Source organism: Microtus oregoni, unplaced genomic scaffold (assembly GCF_018167655.1).
Source record: "Microtus oregoni isolate MIOR12 unplaced genomic scaffold, Mior012 000000F_ref0000247, whole genome shotgun sequence".
Classification (NCBI taxonomy): Eukaryota; Metazoa; Chordata; class Mammalia; order Rodentia; family Cricetidae; genus Microtus; species Microtus oregoni.
This window is the reverse complement of record NW_024543059.1, coordinates 1,165,869-1,179,788: the sequence shown is the minus strand read 5'-3', so window position 1 is coordinate 1,179,788 and position 13,920 is coordinate 1,165,869. Positions and strand designations below refer to the sequence as shown.

At 51.3% G+C, this 13,920-nt stretch overlaps 1 protein-coding gene across 8 annotated transcripts in view; it reads left to right on the top strand.

Annotated features, from left to right (window-relative positions):
• Positions 1 to 13,920, top strand: part of LOC121452800 (glycerophosphodiester phosphodiesterase domain-containing protein 5) — a 77,506-nt gene that overhangs the window by 55,052 nt on the left and 8,534 nt on the right. For 7 of the 8 annotated variants that reach the window (XM_041659092.1, XM_041659067.1, XM_041659083.1 and 4 more), the window contains 6 exons: positions 779 to 872; positions 1,531 to 1,590; positions 8,531 to 8,629; positions 8,901 to 8,994; positions 9,345 to 9,490; positions 13,083 to 13,165. In XM_041659092.1, coding sequence (XP_041515026.1) covers positions 779 to 872; positions 1,531 to 1,590; positions 8,531 to 8,629; positions 8,901 to 8,994; positions 9,345 to 9,490; positions 13,083 to 13,165 — 576 coding nt within the window. The remainder of the gene's footprint in view (positions 1 to 778; positions 873 to 1,530; positions 1,591 to 8,530; positions 8,630 to 8,900; positions 8,995 to 9,344; positions 9,491 to 13,082; positions 13,166 to 13,920) is intronic. The other variant, XM_041659122.1, reaches the window with a different exon arrangement.

Below are 13,920 nucleotides of genomic sequence, written 5' to 3'. Positions count from 1 at the left end.
GGGAGACAGAAATGCAAAAAGATGTGTCCATTTTCTCGTTTTCGTGTGAGTTTATAAAGTGAATCATTGCAAGCTATGATGTCCCGCTAATGGGAAGCTGGCTGTCTATGGCATATGAATCCAAGAAGTCACATGCTGCTTTAAAAAAAAAAATCACATTTTCTCAGTATTTTTCCTGGTCTCCGTGGATGTTCTTGTTAGAGAGAGTTTGTTATGTCCTTGTCGCACGCCTCCCTCCTTTCATTCCCCGGAGCCCTGTGAAGGGTTTTCTCTTACCCATCCTACAGGTGAGCAGACGAGAGTGTTGTATCTTATCCGTTCTTAGGCTCCACATCTTCATGTTTGAGTGCCTCTTAGAATCTGTGATGCCTGTCACCTCCAGAGTCCTATGAGCCGGCGAGAGGCAGTGTGGGGATTAGATCCCAGAGTGTGATCGTCCCTCAGAGCTGTATTGACCACGCTCCTGAGGGTGGCAGGGGTGGGGTGTTCATCTCAGATCTGCTGTTCACACATGTTCACACAGGTGCGGGGGCCAGTGGGCAGGAAGTCTAATGGCTTTCAGAACAGTGATTCTGGGCTCTTCTGCCTCTTGCTTTCTGAGTGCCCTCCAGAAGTAATCATAGCTGGCGATAAGGGAAAGCCCTAATAGCCATATGGGATGGGAAGGGCTCGCTTGTGGCTCCCCAGCTGCAGCTGCGTGAGAACTGAGATGATCCTAGCTCCTTGACTGGGCAGTGGCCCGGCGGAGTTCTGACCTCTGCCCCTCTCTCCCCACCAGGTACCTCTACAACCACATGGGCTACTGGAGTGACTGGTCCATGCCCATCCTTGTGACCACAGCTGCGGCCTTCACGTACATCGCAGGCCTCTTGGTATGTGTGGAGGGGCTCCCTTGGGCTCATGTGACTCTGCTCCTAGTAGAGGAAGGCGTGACCTATGCTGGTCTATAGGGGTGAGGATACTGCTTCTGCCCAGACACCTGGAGCATTGCTTGAGTCTGAGGCCCGAGTCCTCCAAGGGAGAATGTCTCATCTTACGAGGCTCCTTCAGCTGTCTCTCTGGAAGCCCCTTCTCACCCCCACCCCCACCCCCAGGCCAACAAGAACCATTCTGACTTTCGGCACCGGCCACAGATGCCTTTCAGAAACTGCTTGGGCTGCCTACCCCACAATGTCCTCCACACTGAGAGACTTAGGTTGACCACATTCTGCACTGGGGGCTCCTTGAGGACAGGGCTCAGGTCTGCTTCTGAATCCTAAGGCTTAGATCTCCCAAACCGTTGATGCATTAAGTTGGGCAGTTTTTGTGTCAAACCCAGGGACCTTTTTCAGGGGGAATTCCTAGAGGAGGCCTGGAGTAATCTGGAAGGAGGCCAGGCCTGGACAGGGCTGGGCTGGGCATTCCTGGTGCCTGAGTGGAGGGTGTGCTGCCTGCCTAGGGTCAGACCAAGGGCAAGGCTGTGGAGCAGGGCATCTGGAGAGCTGACAAGCATTCTGGTCACACTTGGCTTGACCCCGGGCCCCTTCCCAGGTCCTGGCTCTCTGTCACATCGCTGTGGGGCAGCAGATGAACCTGTACTGGCTACACAAGGTAAGTGGAAGCTGCCCTACTGGGGAAGGAGAAGAGGCCTGGATGTAGAGAATGGCCTGGGCTGTCCCTCCCCTGGGTCTCCCCTATGACTGTTCTTCCTATTCCACTGCACCCTTACCATGCCAGGCACCCTCCAGCCCAATTCGTATTCACCCCCGTGACCCTCGCAGCCCTCTGCCACATTCCACTTTGCAGGAACAAAAAGCAGAGGTTAGCCAATATGCTGAAGGTCTCACAGTGTGAGTGCAAGGCTCAGGTCAGCCCTGCAGCCTTGTCCTCCCCTGCACCAGCTCTGCTTGGCTCCCACCTTCCCTGCTGGCTTCAGTGAGTTCTAGTGATGGTGCCTGCAATGACCCAGACTGTCCCGGCTGGTCCTGATGGTGCCTAGGATGACCCAGACTGTCCCTGTCTGGTCCTGATGGTGTTCCCTCAGCGTCGGCTGCGGGAGACGTCGTTCCCATCCTGTAGTAACACCCACCTTTCCTTGGCTTTGAGCCCCTTACTCTGGCCCTCCCTCATTTGCTCACATTCTCTTTGATCCCGTTTCCTGTGCAGCTTGTGTCCCAAGCGAGGGTCTTCCCCCAGACCTGGCAGCGTGGTCTCTCCCCCAGATGCATCTTAGAACATTTGTGTTGTCAGCTTTGATCAGCTCTGGATCCCGTCCCGCTCTAATCTGGTGCTCCTTGAAGACTAAATGGGCACTGATTGCTTCCCTGCTGCCCCCAGTGTTGGATCCAGACTCTCATTCACACGCGCGCGCACACACACAGATGCACATGCACGCACACATGCACACGCATGCACACATGCACATACACGCATGCACACATGCATGTGCACATACATGCACACGCGCACACACATACACGTGTGCACACACGCACGCATGCACATACGCACATGTGCACAGACACATACATTGACACCTTCGCACACACATATGCTGACCGTAGGTTGTTAATGCCTGCTCTGCTTGAACAGGGCCATAGGACTGGGCCAGTCCTGGACAAGATAGAGTCACCCTTCTAGGAACCCCACAGTGTAGACGGAGGAGTAGGTCATCTCTTTCCAGAGCATGGCTAGGAGTAAACACACCATCTAGGAAGGGGCAGAAACGCCTGGAAACAAACAGGACCCTTGAGATGGACCCAGCTAATCGGGGGACAGAAAGAGGGAGGCAGGGCACCCATGAACATGGGTTGGGTATGTGTAATGGGAGATGTCTGTGAGCAGTGGGGGGTACCTTGGGAACCAGGCCTTGGTGGCCGGGGTCTTGCAGGGATGAAGAGAACAATGGAAGAGTCCCCGCTGGTAACTCTCTCCTGAGGACTGCTCTAGGACTTCCTCAGTGCCCTCCCCGCCCCCGCCAGCGCCCCTCCCCGTCCCTGCCAGAGGCCCTTTCTTCTCTTAACTACATAGCTAGCACTTGAAAGAGAGTACCAGCTGGCACCTGGATGGGGCACACACCCTGTGGTCACCTCCTAAGGCTCTGCCTGGCTCCCAGCAGGTCAAGTCACATGTGTTTGATCCTAAGGGAGAGAAACCTGCAGTTCTATAGAGCTGGGCAGATCTGGAGGCTCCGTGCAGGGACCCTCCGCTAATCTGCATCCTGCTCTGGGCCCTTTCTCTTCTGGCCATCCTGTCCTGTGAGATCTTGAGGCAGAAGGAGCTGTCAGACAGTGCTGATGCAGGCTGGACTGGTTTCCCACACTCTGGATACTTCTCAGGGCCTGGAAATTCTACATACATATTTGAGGAATCCTTATTATTTTTGTCTGCTTGCTTTATCTTAACTCATTTTTTTAATTATTTATTTATTATGTATACAATGTTCTGTCTGTGTGTATGTCTGCAGGCCAGGAGAGGGCACCAGACCTCTTTACAGATGGTTGTGAGCCACCATGTGGTTGCTGGGAATTGAACTCAGGACCTTTGGAAGAGCAGGCAATGCTCTTAACCGCTGAGCCATCTCTCCAGCCCCCTTAACTCATTTTTTTTATGTGACCCATAATTCAGACATGAAGAAAATCATGCTCAATGAAAATTTTCCTATATACACTCTCTTTTTATTTTAATTACCCTCCCTGGTGTGCGTGCGTGTGCGTGCGTGTGTGTGCATGTTTGTGTGTGTGTGCGTGGGTGTGTGGGGGTGTGCGTGGGTGTGCATGTTTGTATGTGTGTGTGTGTGCATGTGCGTGTGTGTGCATGTTTGTGTGTGTGCGTGGGTGTGTGTGTGCGTGGGTGTGGGTGTGTGTGTGGGTGTGTGTATGTGCGTGGGCGTGTGTGTGTGCATGTTTGTGTGTGTGCGTGCGTGTGTGTGCATGTTTCTATGTGTGTGTGTGTATGTGTGTGTGGGTGGGTGTGCGTGCGTGGGTGTGTGTATGTGCGTGGGTGTATGTGTGTGCGTCTGTGTGTGTGTGTGTGTGTGTGTGTGTGTGTGTGTGCACAGCACATATGTGGAGGTCAAAGGATACCTTCTAGAAGTCAGTTCTTCTCTCCCACCATGTGGGTCCTGGGGATCAAATCCAGGTCATCAGCCTTGGCAACAGGCACCTTTACCACTGAGCCATTTCACTGATGCCCCTTTTGCTTTAAATGGATTTTTATTTTATGAGCACAGGTGTTTTGCCTGCGTTTATATACCACATGTATGCAGTGCTTGCAGAGGCCAGAAGAGGACGTCAGAGTCCCTGGAACTGAAATTACAGACTGTTGTGAACTGCCCTGTGGGTGTTGGGAAGTAAGCTCTGGTCCTTGGCAAGGGCAGTTGGTGCTCTTAAGTGCTGCACGATCTCTGCAGTGCCCCTCTGTTCTCTCCTACACACACAGTTCACCTCACTCTTGCCCCCTCTTTAGAAAGTGAGGAGCCCTTCTTGGATGCAGGAAGGCCACACTCATCAATTCCTAACACTTGTTCTTGTCCCTCATTCTCTAGGGACCTCTAGGGATTCTCTAGGGATCTCTACGGCTTCTGTTAACGCCCAGTGGTTTTCAATCTTTTCCCAGGGCTGGGATCTGTGAGAAAATAATATCGTATATTTTCCTTTTTATCTTTTCTTTTGTTGTTATTTTGAGACTGCATCTCACTAGGTAGCCTCTTAGAACTCACTCTGTAGACCAGGCTGGCTTCGAACTCACAGAGATCCTCCTGCCTCTGCCTCCCGAGTGCTGGGATTAAAGGCGTGCGCCACCACTGCCTGGCTACTTTCAGAATCTTGATCTTGCCAATGCCCTCTTTGCCACACGGAGCCAACCCATGCCCTGTAGGGAGTACATCGATGGGACGGCGGGGTCCCCTCACCCACAGCTGTGGGCCGATTCCTTGGCCATTGTCTGTCTGCAAGGTTGCAGGCTGTGTTTCCCCTCTGCTCAGTGAGACTCGGTGTTTCACAGACCTGGGTCACTGGGGTTTTATCTGCTTGCTAATTTTTACAGAGTTCCTTGTAGATCCGAGGAATTGACCCTTTGACTGATGAAATACAGATAATTTAGTTTTTTTCCAGTTTGTCGTTCATCTTTTGGCTTTGTTTATGGTATTTGTGCCAGGGGATTTCTTTTTATAATTAAAAAAAAAAGACTTGAATCTGGCTGGGTGAGGAGGTACACACCTTTAATCCCAGAATTTGGGAGGCAGAGGCAGGTGGATCTGTGGGAGTTTGAGGCCAGCCTGGTCTATAGAGCGAGTACCAGGACAGTCAGGGCTGTTACACAGAGAAATCTGTCTCAAAAAACAAAAACAAGCCGGGGGGTGGTGGTGCACGCCTTTAATCCCAGCACTCGGGAGGCAGAGGCAGGCGGATCTCTGTGAGGCCAGCCTGGTCTAGAAGAGCTAGTTCCAGGACAGGAACCAAAAACTACTGAGAAACCCTGTCTCGAAAATTAAAAAAAAACAAAACACCAAACCAGGCAGTGGTGGTGCACATCTTTAATCCCAGCACTCGAGAGGCAGAGGCAGGAGGATCTCTGTGAGTTCAAGGCCGGCCTGGTCTACAGAGTGAGTTCTAGGGCAGGCTCCAGAGCTACACAGAGAAACCCTGTCTCGTAAAACCAAAACCAACCAACCAGTCAATCAAACAAACAAAAAAAACCCCACCAACAACAATAGCAAAAACTTGACTCTGTCATCTCTTTTTATGCCCCTTGGGTGTTGGGTCAGACTTAGAAGGGTCCTTCTCACTCTGAGATGTTATGGGGATCTTTCTATGATATCACTGGGTAATTATATAGCGTTGCTTTTTTGACATTTAAATGTCTGTTAATCTTTTGGAAGTTATTTTGGGGCCTAGTGTGATCTTGTCAAGCTCCCTGAAGATGCTTCTCAGTGTCCCCAGCAGTCTCCCCTGCACAACGCTCCCCTACTCTCCAATCTGAGATGCTGTTATATTCCTTTAATGCATTCAGAACTCTTTCTGAACTTGGCCCTCATTTATTTCTCTAGTTTTATGCCAAGGTCATATTGCTTTGAAGATGACAGTTTTATGGGACATTTTAATGCTGGTCTGTGTTTAGAGTCCCTGGTTCCCCTGAGTCCCCAGGAGGGGAGGGGAGAAGGACTTAGGAATGGGCAGGGACGGGGGCATCTGACCCAGTGAGTCCTGTGGCCCAGAACTCAGGCCTGTGAGGGATCCCCAGGAGAAGTTTAGGGGCCTGGAGGGTGAGGGAAGTCAAGATGGGGTGGGGGGGAAGCTGCTTTGTGAGATGACCTTCATGCCCAGTCACCACCCAGAGCTGTCTCAGAGGCCTTTTCTGGTGGGTGTTGTCACAGCTTCCATTTCCCTAGCTGTGGTGGTGTACGCTGAGCACTGACTGCTTCTGCTCCGTGGTGCTAATGCTAATTCCTCAACCCCCAGGGGCTGTAGTCCAAGGCTGGTTCCCCGGAGGGCTCTATCAACCACCCAGGCCGAAGCCCAGACTCTGCCTGCCCACGGGTGTGGCTGAGCCGGGCTGGTGCCTGCTGGGCCCCATGGACACCCAGCAGCACTGACTGCATTCAGGCTGTTCTCCAGCAGCTGGTGCATGTGACATTTCTTCCATGCAGCTAGCTTCTGTCCTTCCAGCTGCTCCCTAGAAAGGCACGTTTGAGAACTTCCTGTATGTCAGACGCCGCCACCGTGTTTGTCGTCACAGCGCCAAGCAGCGTTTCTCGGGTGCTTACTGTACGTGACGGGCGCTTTCCCGGATACTTCGTTTTGTTCCTCTCTGTTACCCCGTTTCGGTGACAATTACTCAGAGTGGTGGCACTCACACCGAATACGCATTTCCTCTTTGTGGTAGCTACTGTACAAAGTACTTGGCTTGCATGTCCTCATTTATGTCCCCAACTCCTCCCCAGGAGGCACTTACCCCTGTCCCCGTCCAGCTCAGAGAAGTTCCCGGAAATTGTTACCCTCCTCCAATGCCACCAAGCCAGGAGTGTGACCCAGGTGTAGGGACCCCAGGCACCTGCCAAGAGGTCAATCAAGGGGCTGGAGAGATGGCTCAGTGGTTAAGAGCACTGACTGCTCTTCCAGGGGTCCTGAGTTCAATTCCCAGCAACTGCATGGTGGCTCACAGCCATCTATAATGAGACCTGGTGCCCCCTTCTGTCTTGCAGGCACACATGGAGGGAATGCTGTACACATAATAAATAAATAAATTTAAAAGAGGTCAATCAACAGGGCTGGATTCTTGGGTCTCAGCACACAGGCAAGACTTGTATTGAATGAGTGGATGAATGAATGAATGAATGAATGAATGGGTTTCCTTGTTGCTATCGTAGCTAAAAACAGCAGAAATGCCAAGGCTGAGTTCAGGTCTACTCCAGGCCTCCAGGTACTCCTGGGCAAGGTTTGGGATGGGTCATGATGCGCTGAGCCTATGTTATTCCTGTGACCGAAGGACACCACGGGGAGGAAATTCCCTCTCTGAATGTCCAACTATGCTGTCAAGCATGATGGGTAATGTAGCAGCAGCTGTAAAAACAGTGATGAAATTTTAATTGTATCAGGATTATGGGGAATCAGTTTTATTGCAAGAACTTCCGCTGGCGGCCCCTATTGTAATAAGATGTCTTCATAACACGCTCATCAGAGGCTCCTGCTGTCTCCTGTGGCCACAGATAGGAGCAGGGGGACCGTGAAGAGTTCCAGGGCTCCAGAGAGGACAGAAGCAAGGAACCCTAGCTTAGTCTTGCTTAGTGTGGGATTTCGGGAGCTGTCTGTCACCACAGATCTCTATCCCTGAAGGTACCTCGATGTGCTCATGACAGCTGTGCACCCCACTTTTTGTGGAACATATTAGAAGCCGGCTGGGGATGTAGCTCGGTTGGCAGTTTGCACATACCTGGCGTGCACAAGACCCTGGGCTCAGTCTCCACCAAAGCATAAATGTGGTGGTGCAAACCTGCAATCCTAGCCTAGGGAAGTGGCAGCAGGAGGATCAGAAGTTCAAGGCTACCTAAGATCTTGTGTCAAGAAGAACACAGTCAGATGCAGGAGACTCAGGCAGCCTGTGTATCAGACAATACCATGAGCAGAGCCCTGCTTTAACATCTGCTCTTGCTGGAGTGCCCCCTCCTCTGATCCCAGCCCCCTCCCTGCACAACTCTTCTCTCATTACCCCTGCTGCCTTCAGCCCATCTTAGGCTCTCTCCTTCCTTCCTCTTCCTTGCTCCGTGTGAACATCTTTTGGTTTTTGTTGTTGGTTTTGGTTTTGGGTTTTTTGAGACAGGGTTTCTCTATGTAGCCCTGACTGTCCTAGAATGCACTCCTGTAGACCAGGCTGATCTCGAACTCAGAGATCCGCCTGCCTCTGCTTTCCGAGCGCTAGGATTAAAGGCGTGTGCCATCACTGGCCTGTGTGCACTTCTATTTTCTTTCTCTTCCTCTCCTCCTCTCCTCTCCCAAGCACAAGTTCCCTCACTCCTGCCATGACCCTTCCGTCTGGTACCTCCCTTTTCCAGATGGTGCTGGTAGTCATCCTGGCCTCCACGGTGGTGGCCATGTCAGCCGTGGCCCAGCTGTGGGAAGACGAATGGGAGGTGCTGCTGATCTCTCTGCAGGTGAGTGAGGCGGGTTAGGAACAGGGACGTTGCTTCCCCAGGACCCTTGCAAGGGGCAGCACCTTCTTCACTCTTGTTTCTCCACACCAAGGCTCAGCGAGGAGCAGGGAGGGATTTCCCCATAGCAGAATTCCCAGAGTCCTCCCTCAGCTGACAAATGGAGACAGGATTGCCTGTCTTGTAGGGAGAGACAGTCAGCAGCATGCTGGTGGCCTGAGAGTCTGGACCTGTCTTTGAGTCCCCGGTCCCTCCTGCCTCTCCTCACACACAGGGCACAGCGCCGTTCCTGCACATAGGGGCCCTGATGGCCATCACTGCCCTCTCCTGGATTGTAGCAGGACAGTTCGCCCGTGCGGAGCGGTCCTGTGAGTATCCCCTGAAGAGGGTCCTCCCATCCTGACCTTCACAAACACCAAGGCCTGTTTAGGTTGTCCCTACTGAGACACTACCTGGGTGGCCTGGGCATGAGGTGAGGCCTTTGTGCTCAGCACGAGCGCCAGCTCTATATGGTTCATAGACGCTCCCAAAAGTGGCTCCAGATTCCTCCACCAGGTCCCCATGTCTGTGGGTACATGTGTGCATACGTCGTAGGTGGGGTTCACTTCCTCTCAAGAGCTTCAAGTTCTGCATTCCAGTCTGGCCAACTAGGCTTGGTTGGAGCTGGTGAGGGTTGCACAGGTGACTCACTGGAAGTCCCCACCACCTGTGTCTGCAGCCTCTCAGGTCACAGTCCTTTGTACCTTCTTTGCCGTGGTCTTCACCCTCTACCTGATCCCCCTCACCATCTCTTCTCCCTGCATCATGGAGAAAAAGGACCTGGGTCCCAAGCCTGCCCTCATCGGCCATCGGGGCGCTCCCATGGTGAGTGCCCCCAAAGGGTGGAACTGGGCAGCAGCCATTGCAGGGGAGGACCCTGTGGGGAATGAATGCAATGTCTGTGATCACAGAGCAAGAGGGCTGCATGATGCCCCCTCTAGAGTGTGTGGGAAGGGCTAAAGAGAAGGCTTGAGACCCTGAGTGGGCATGGATCCCGAAGAGATCCCAAAAGGCTTCTGCTAGAAAAGTCAAATGTGCCAGCCTGGTCTACAAGAGCTAGTTTCCAGGACGGGCTCCAAAGCTCCAGAGAAACCCCCATCTCAAAAGAAAAAAAAAAAAAAAAGAAAAAGGAAAGTCAAGTGCTTATCAGAAGCCTTAGAGACACCAGAGGGTCCTAGCCTCTCACCCTACACTGCCAGCCCTTGGCCTACGGAGCCCAGGAGAGTTGTAAGCAAGTGACCTTGGGGCTAAGGCCAGGTCTGAGGCAGAAGATCCCAGTTCTAAACTACTTAAGGGAAGACAGTTGACTCAAGAGGGAGGAAGGGACAAAGTCCAGATCAGTGCCGGGAAGCACCACTGAGGTGCCAAGCGCCCCATAGGAGAATTGAAATAGACAGTCTTCAGAGTCATGGTGCTTCCTGGGGCTTGCAATAGAGGCATGGCTTCACTATCTCAGCCTTCCAGGGTAGAGTCAGGACTCCAGGCAGCTGGGCTCAATACGTGAGTTCTAGGTTCAGGGAGGAGACCCCAGCTCAGTGTATAATAAGGTGGAGGGCAATAGAAGAAGATACCAGCATCAACCTCTGGCCACTACACACTCATGCGTACACATGTACACACACACACACACACACACACACACACACACACACACACCACAAAACCTGTCTGCTGGGTCCGCAACCCCACCTAAAAGCCCTCCCATGGTTCAAACATTGTTTCCTAGAAACACTCATAGCCTGTGCTTCTGATCTGGACCCTCCCATTGAACCCCATGCTGGCGCTGAGCCTGGTACCTCCTAGGGACAGCCAATGGAATCTGACCAGAGATTCAGATAACTATAATACCCCCATCAAATTAACAGTTTTTAAAGTACTTATTTTCATTTTTATGTGAATTGTTGTTTTGCCTGAAAAGGGTGTCAGATCCCCTAGGACTGGATGGAATTGTGTGTTGTGGGGGTCACCAGCCCCTTTGAGCCCCAGTTTGGGCCATTGCTAACTGTGAAGAGAAGTTAAAACCCAACCTTCCCAGGTGGGTCCAGCCCCTTCAGGACAGGGGAAAGGGAAGCAAAGCAGTCTCAGTACAAAAAGAAAATTAAGATATACACCAGTGGAAAAATACTACGCTGTACCATGTGACGGTGACTCCATTACTGCCTTCCATGCATTATGACAGCGTGCTGTTCCTGCCTCTCTGGTCTCCTGTTTTTGTTTTTTGTTTTTCTGCTGTAGTGAGGCAAACCCTAGATATCAGACTGGATCATCCATATATGCTTTAGGGTGTATCTCCAACACAAAAGGACTTTCTGTTTTGGTTTGATCTACTTGTTTGAGACAAGCTGGGTTTAAATTACTACCAATCTCCCTGCCTCTGCCTCCCGAGTGCTGGGATTACAGGTGTAAGCCACCATGCCCAGAACATAAGTACTTAAAGACAAACAGCAGGCTGGGGCGGAATGGCTCTGCAGTTTGGAAAAGCAGTTGTCGTGAAAGCCTGGCATCTGAGTTCAACCCCTGGAACCCACATAAAGATAGAAGAAGAGGGCTCACTCTATAAAGCTGTCCTGTGACTTCTACATGTACACACTGGCGTGTGCATGCACACACATGTACACACATATGTATACATTTACATAATGAAAACACCCCCACCAAATTAGCAATTTTTAAAGTACTTATTTTCATTTTTATGTGTATGGTTGTTTTTACATAATGATAGCTATAACACCCCACCAAATTAACAATTTTTAAAGCATTTCCATTTTTATGTGTATGGTTGTTTTGTCTGAAAAGGGTGTTGGATCCCCTGGGACTGGACAGAATTGTGTGTGATCTGCCACATGGGTGCTGGGAATCAAACCAAGTCCTCTGGAAGAGCAACTGTCAGGAGCCGCAGCGCTCTTAACTTCAGAGCCATCTCTCCAGCCCCAGATTAGCAATTATTTAACATGACCTAATATCATAGTTTAGTTTTTCCTTTATTGTCTCCCAAAATATCTTTTTGTAGTACAGATTTCTTCAAATCAGGCTCTAGATGACATCACACAAGCCATCTGCTTGACACATGTCTCCTCGGTGCCTCTTCCTCTGTGACACCCCCTTCTCCTTTCTGCTATTTATCTGTTGACAGAGCTGTCACTAGACAGCCTCCCAAGCTGTGCATTTGGCTGCTTGCATCCTTGTGGTGGCTTGCTCATTTTGGAGACGGGCGCTCAGGGCGCAGCCCAGAATAGCCTGGAACTCACAAACCTCTGTCTCACCTTCCTGAGTGCTGAGGTTACTGGTGTGTGCCACCATGCCTGGTTGCGGGGGGGGGGGGGTCCTTCATTTTGTGTTTGCTTTTATTTTTATTTATTATCATGGTGCATATTTGCAGGTCGGGGTCTTATCCTCACATAATAAAGTGGTTCGTCTGTTACCTCATACATGGCGACACTGTGTTAGGAACGTTCACAAGTCATCCTCTCCTCTGCCTGTTTCAAACTACACAGGAAGTTATCAGCCAGTGCCCTCCCCCTCCATATCACAGTGAATGACTGTCCAGGCTCACGAAGTGTGTGTTCATGTGGGCTTCTCAAAAGATTGCCAGTCTTTAGAGCTGCCAGGTCTAAATTCAATCTCTGGTTTGGTGCTGACCCCTAGGGGTCGGAAGAGGCATGGCGATTTATTCAACATGGACTCGAAAAAGACTTGAAATCTCACTCCCCAGCTAAATGCCCTCAGAGAACAGTGAGCCCACATCCCCAGTAGGCAGAAGACGGGGTGGGTCCTTAGGAGAGAGAATTGCAGGTTGCAAGGCAGAAGGTTGCAAGGCAGGGTCATGCAGTATGGTATCTGGAACTGATCTGGGTGATTAGGGTTGCAGGCTATTAAGTTGGGCATCAAGCATGTCTGGGTTTTAGTCTATGTATCAGTGTATAGATGGAGAGAATATTATCATTCCTGAATGAATGAAGAAACTCCTCACACCACAGAAACCCCATCTCTTCTCCTTCCCCCGTCCCTGCATCTTTACCAGGACTGGGCTCTGAGATTAATCCAAAAGGAACTAGGCACTCTGTCTCTGTCTGCCCAAGACTGCCACGGGGCCACAGGCCTGTGCAAAAGGCCGTTTGCTTTCAGAGTCTTGCTCAGTGCCTGCGATGCAGCAAGGATAACGTGGTCAGAGTTACTGCTTGCTAGTACCGCTGTGTCTGGGTTTCACATGGTCCGTGCTCAGCACACTGCTGCCTGTGTCCCCAGGTCCCCTGGAATGCATACATGTCCTAACAAAGCTGTGTGGGTGCCAGGGTTCCCACTCCCACAGCAAATGAGCCAGGTGGGAAACAGACCTTCCAGCAGCGATGACCACCCACTGGCTGGGGAGGGGTCATTAGGGACCCTAGCTCTGCCCTCACCACCATTTCCTCTCCAGCTGGCTCCAGAACACACGCTGATGTCCTTCCGGAAGGCCCTGGAGCAGAAGCTGTATGGGCTGCAAGCTGACGTCACCATCAGGTTGGCATTGCGGAGAAGGACAGTGGCAACCCCTCCTTCCCTTCCCACAGCATCTGCATTTGGGTCTGTGGGTAAAACCTCCTGTCCCTGCCTTAGCGATGGGAGGGCAGAGGCTTGAGTGAACCACAGCAGTCTGGCAACAAATGAGTTTGGTGCCAGACTCCAGAATATAAAGAACAAACTCCTATCCAGGTCAGGTTTAGGTGTGGGGACCTGGAGCCCTGCCATAGACACATTAGAAAAAGAATTAGATCTGTGTTTCTCTGCCAGGCAGAGTGCAAACACTTGGCTAGGTGAAGCAAGGTACAGAGAATACAATGACAGTAATGCTGGCTATGAGACCGTACAGAAGCCGGGCAGTGGTGACCCACACATTTAATCTCAGTACTCGGGAGGCAGAGGCAGGTGGATTTCTGCGAGTTCGAAGCCAGCGTGGTCTGTAGATCTGTACATCGAGTTCCAGGACAGCCAGAGCTAAGTGGAGAAACCCTGTCTCAAAAAACAAAGCAATAAGAGCCCATACAGAAGTGATGTGCACATTTCCATCCATAGAAACAACGTATGTGTTTGTTTAAATGATGGGGAAACCCACACCGACCTATCTCCTTACCCCCCGAGGAGAGGAGAAGGTAGGGCCACCAAATACACACAGGTATACAATAAACAGTTACACCATGTATGTGAGGTCACCACTCCCAGAGTGGACAGCATAGATTGTACGCTTCATACCTCTCTGACAGGACTGATACAATGCC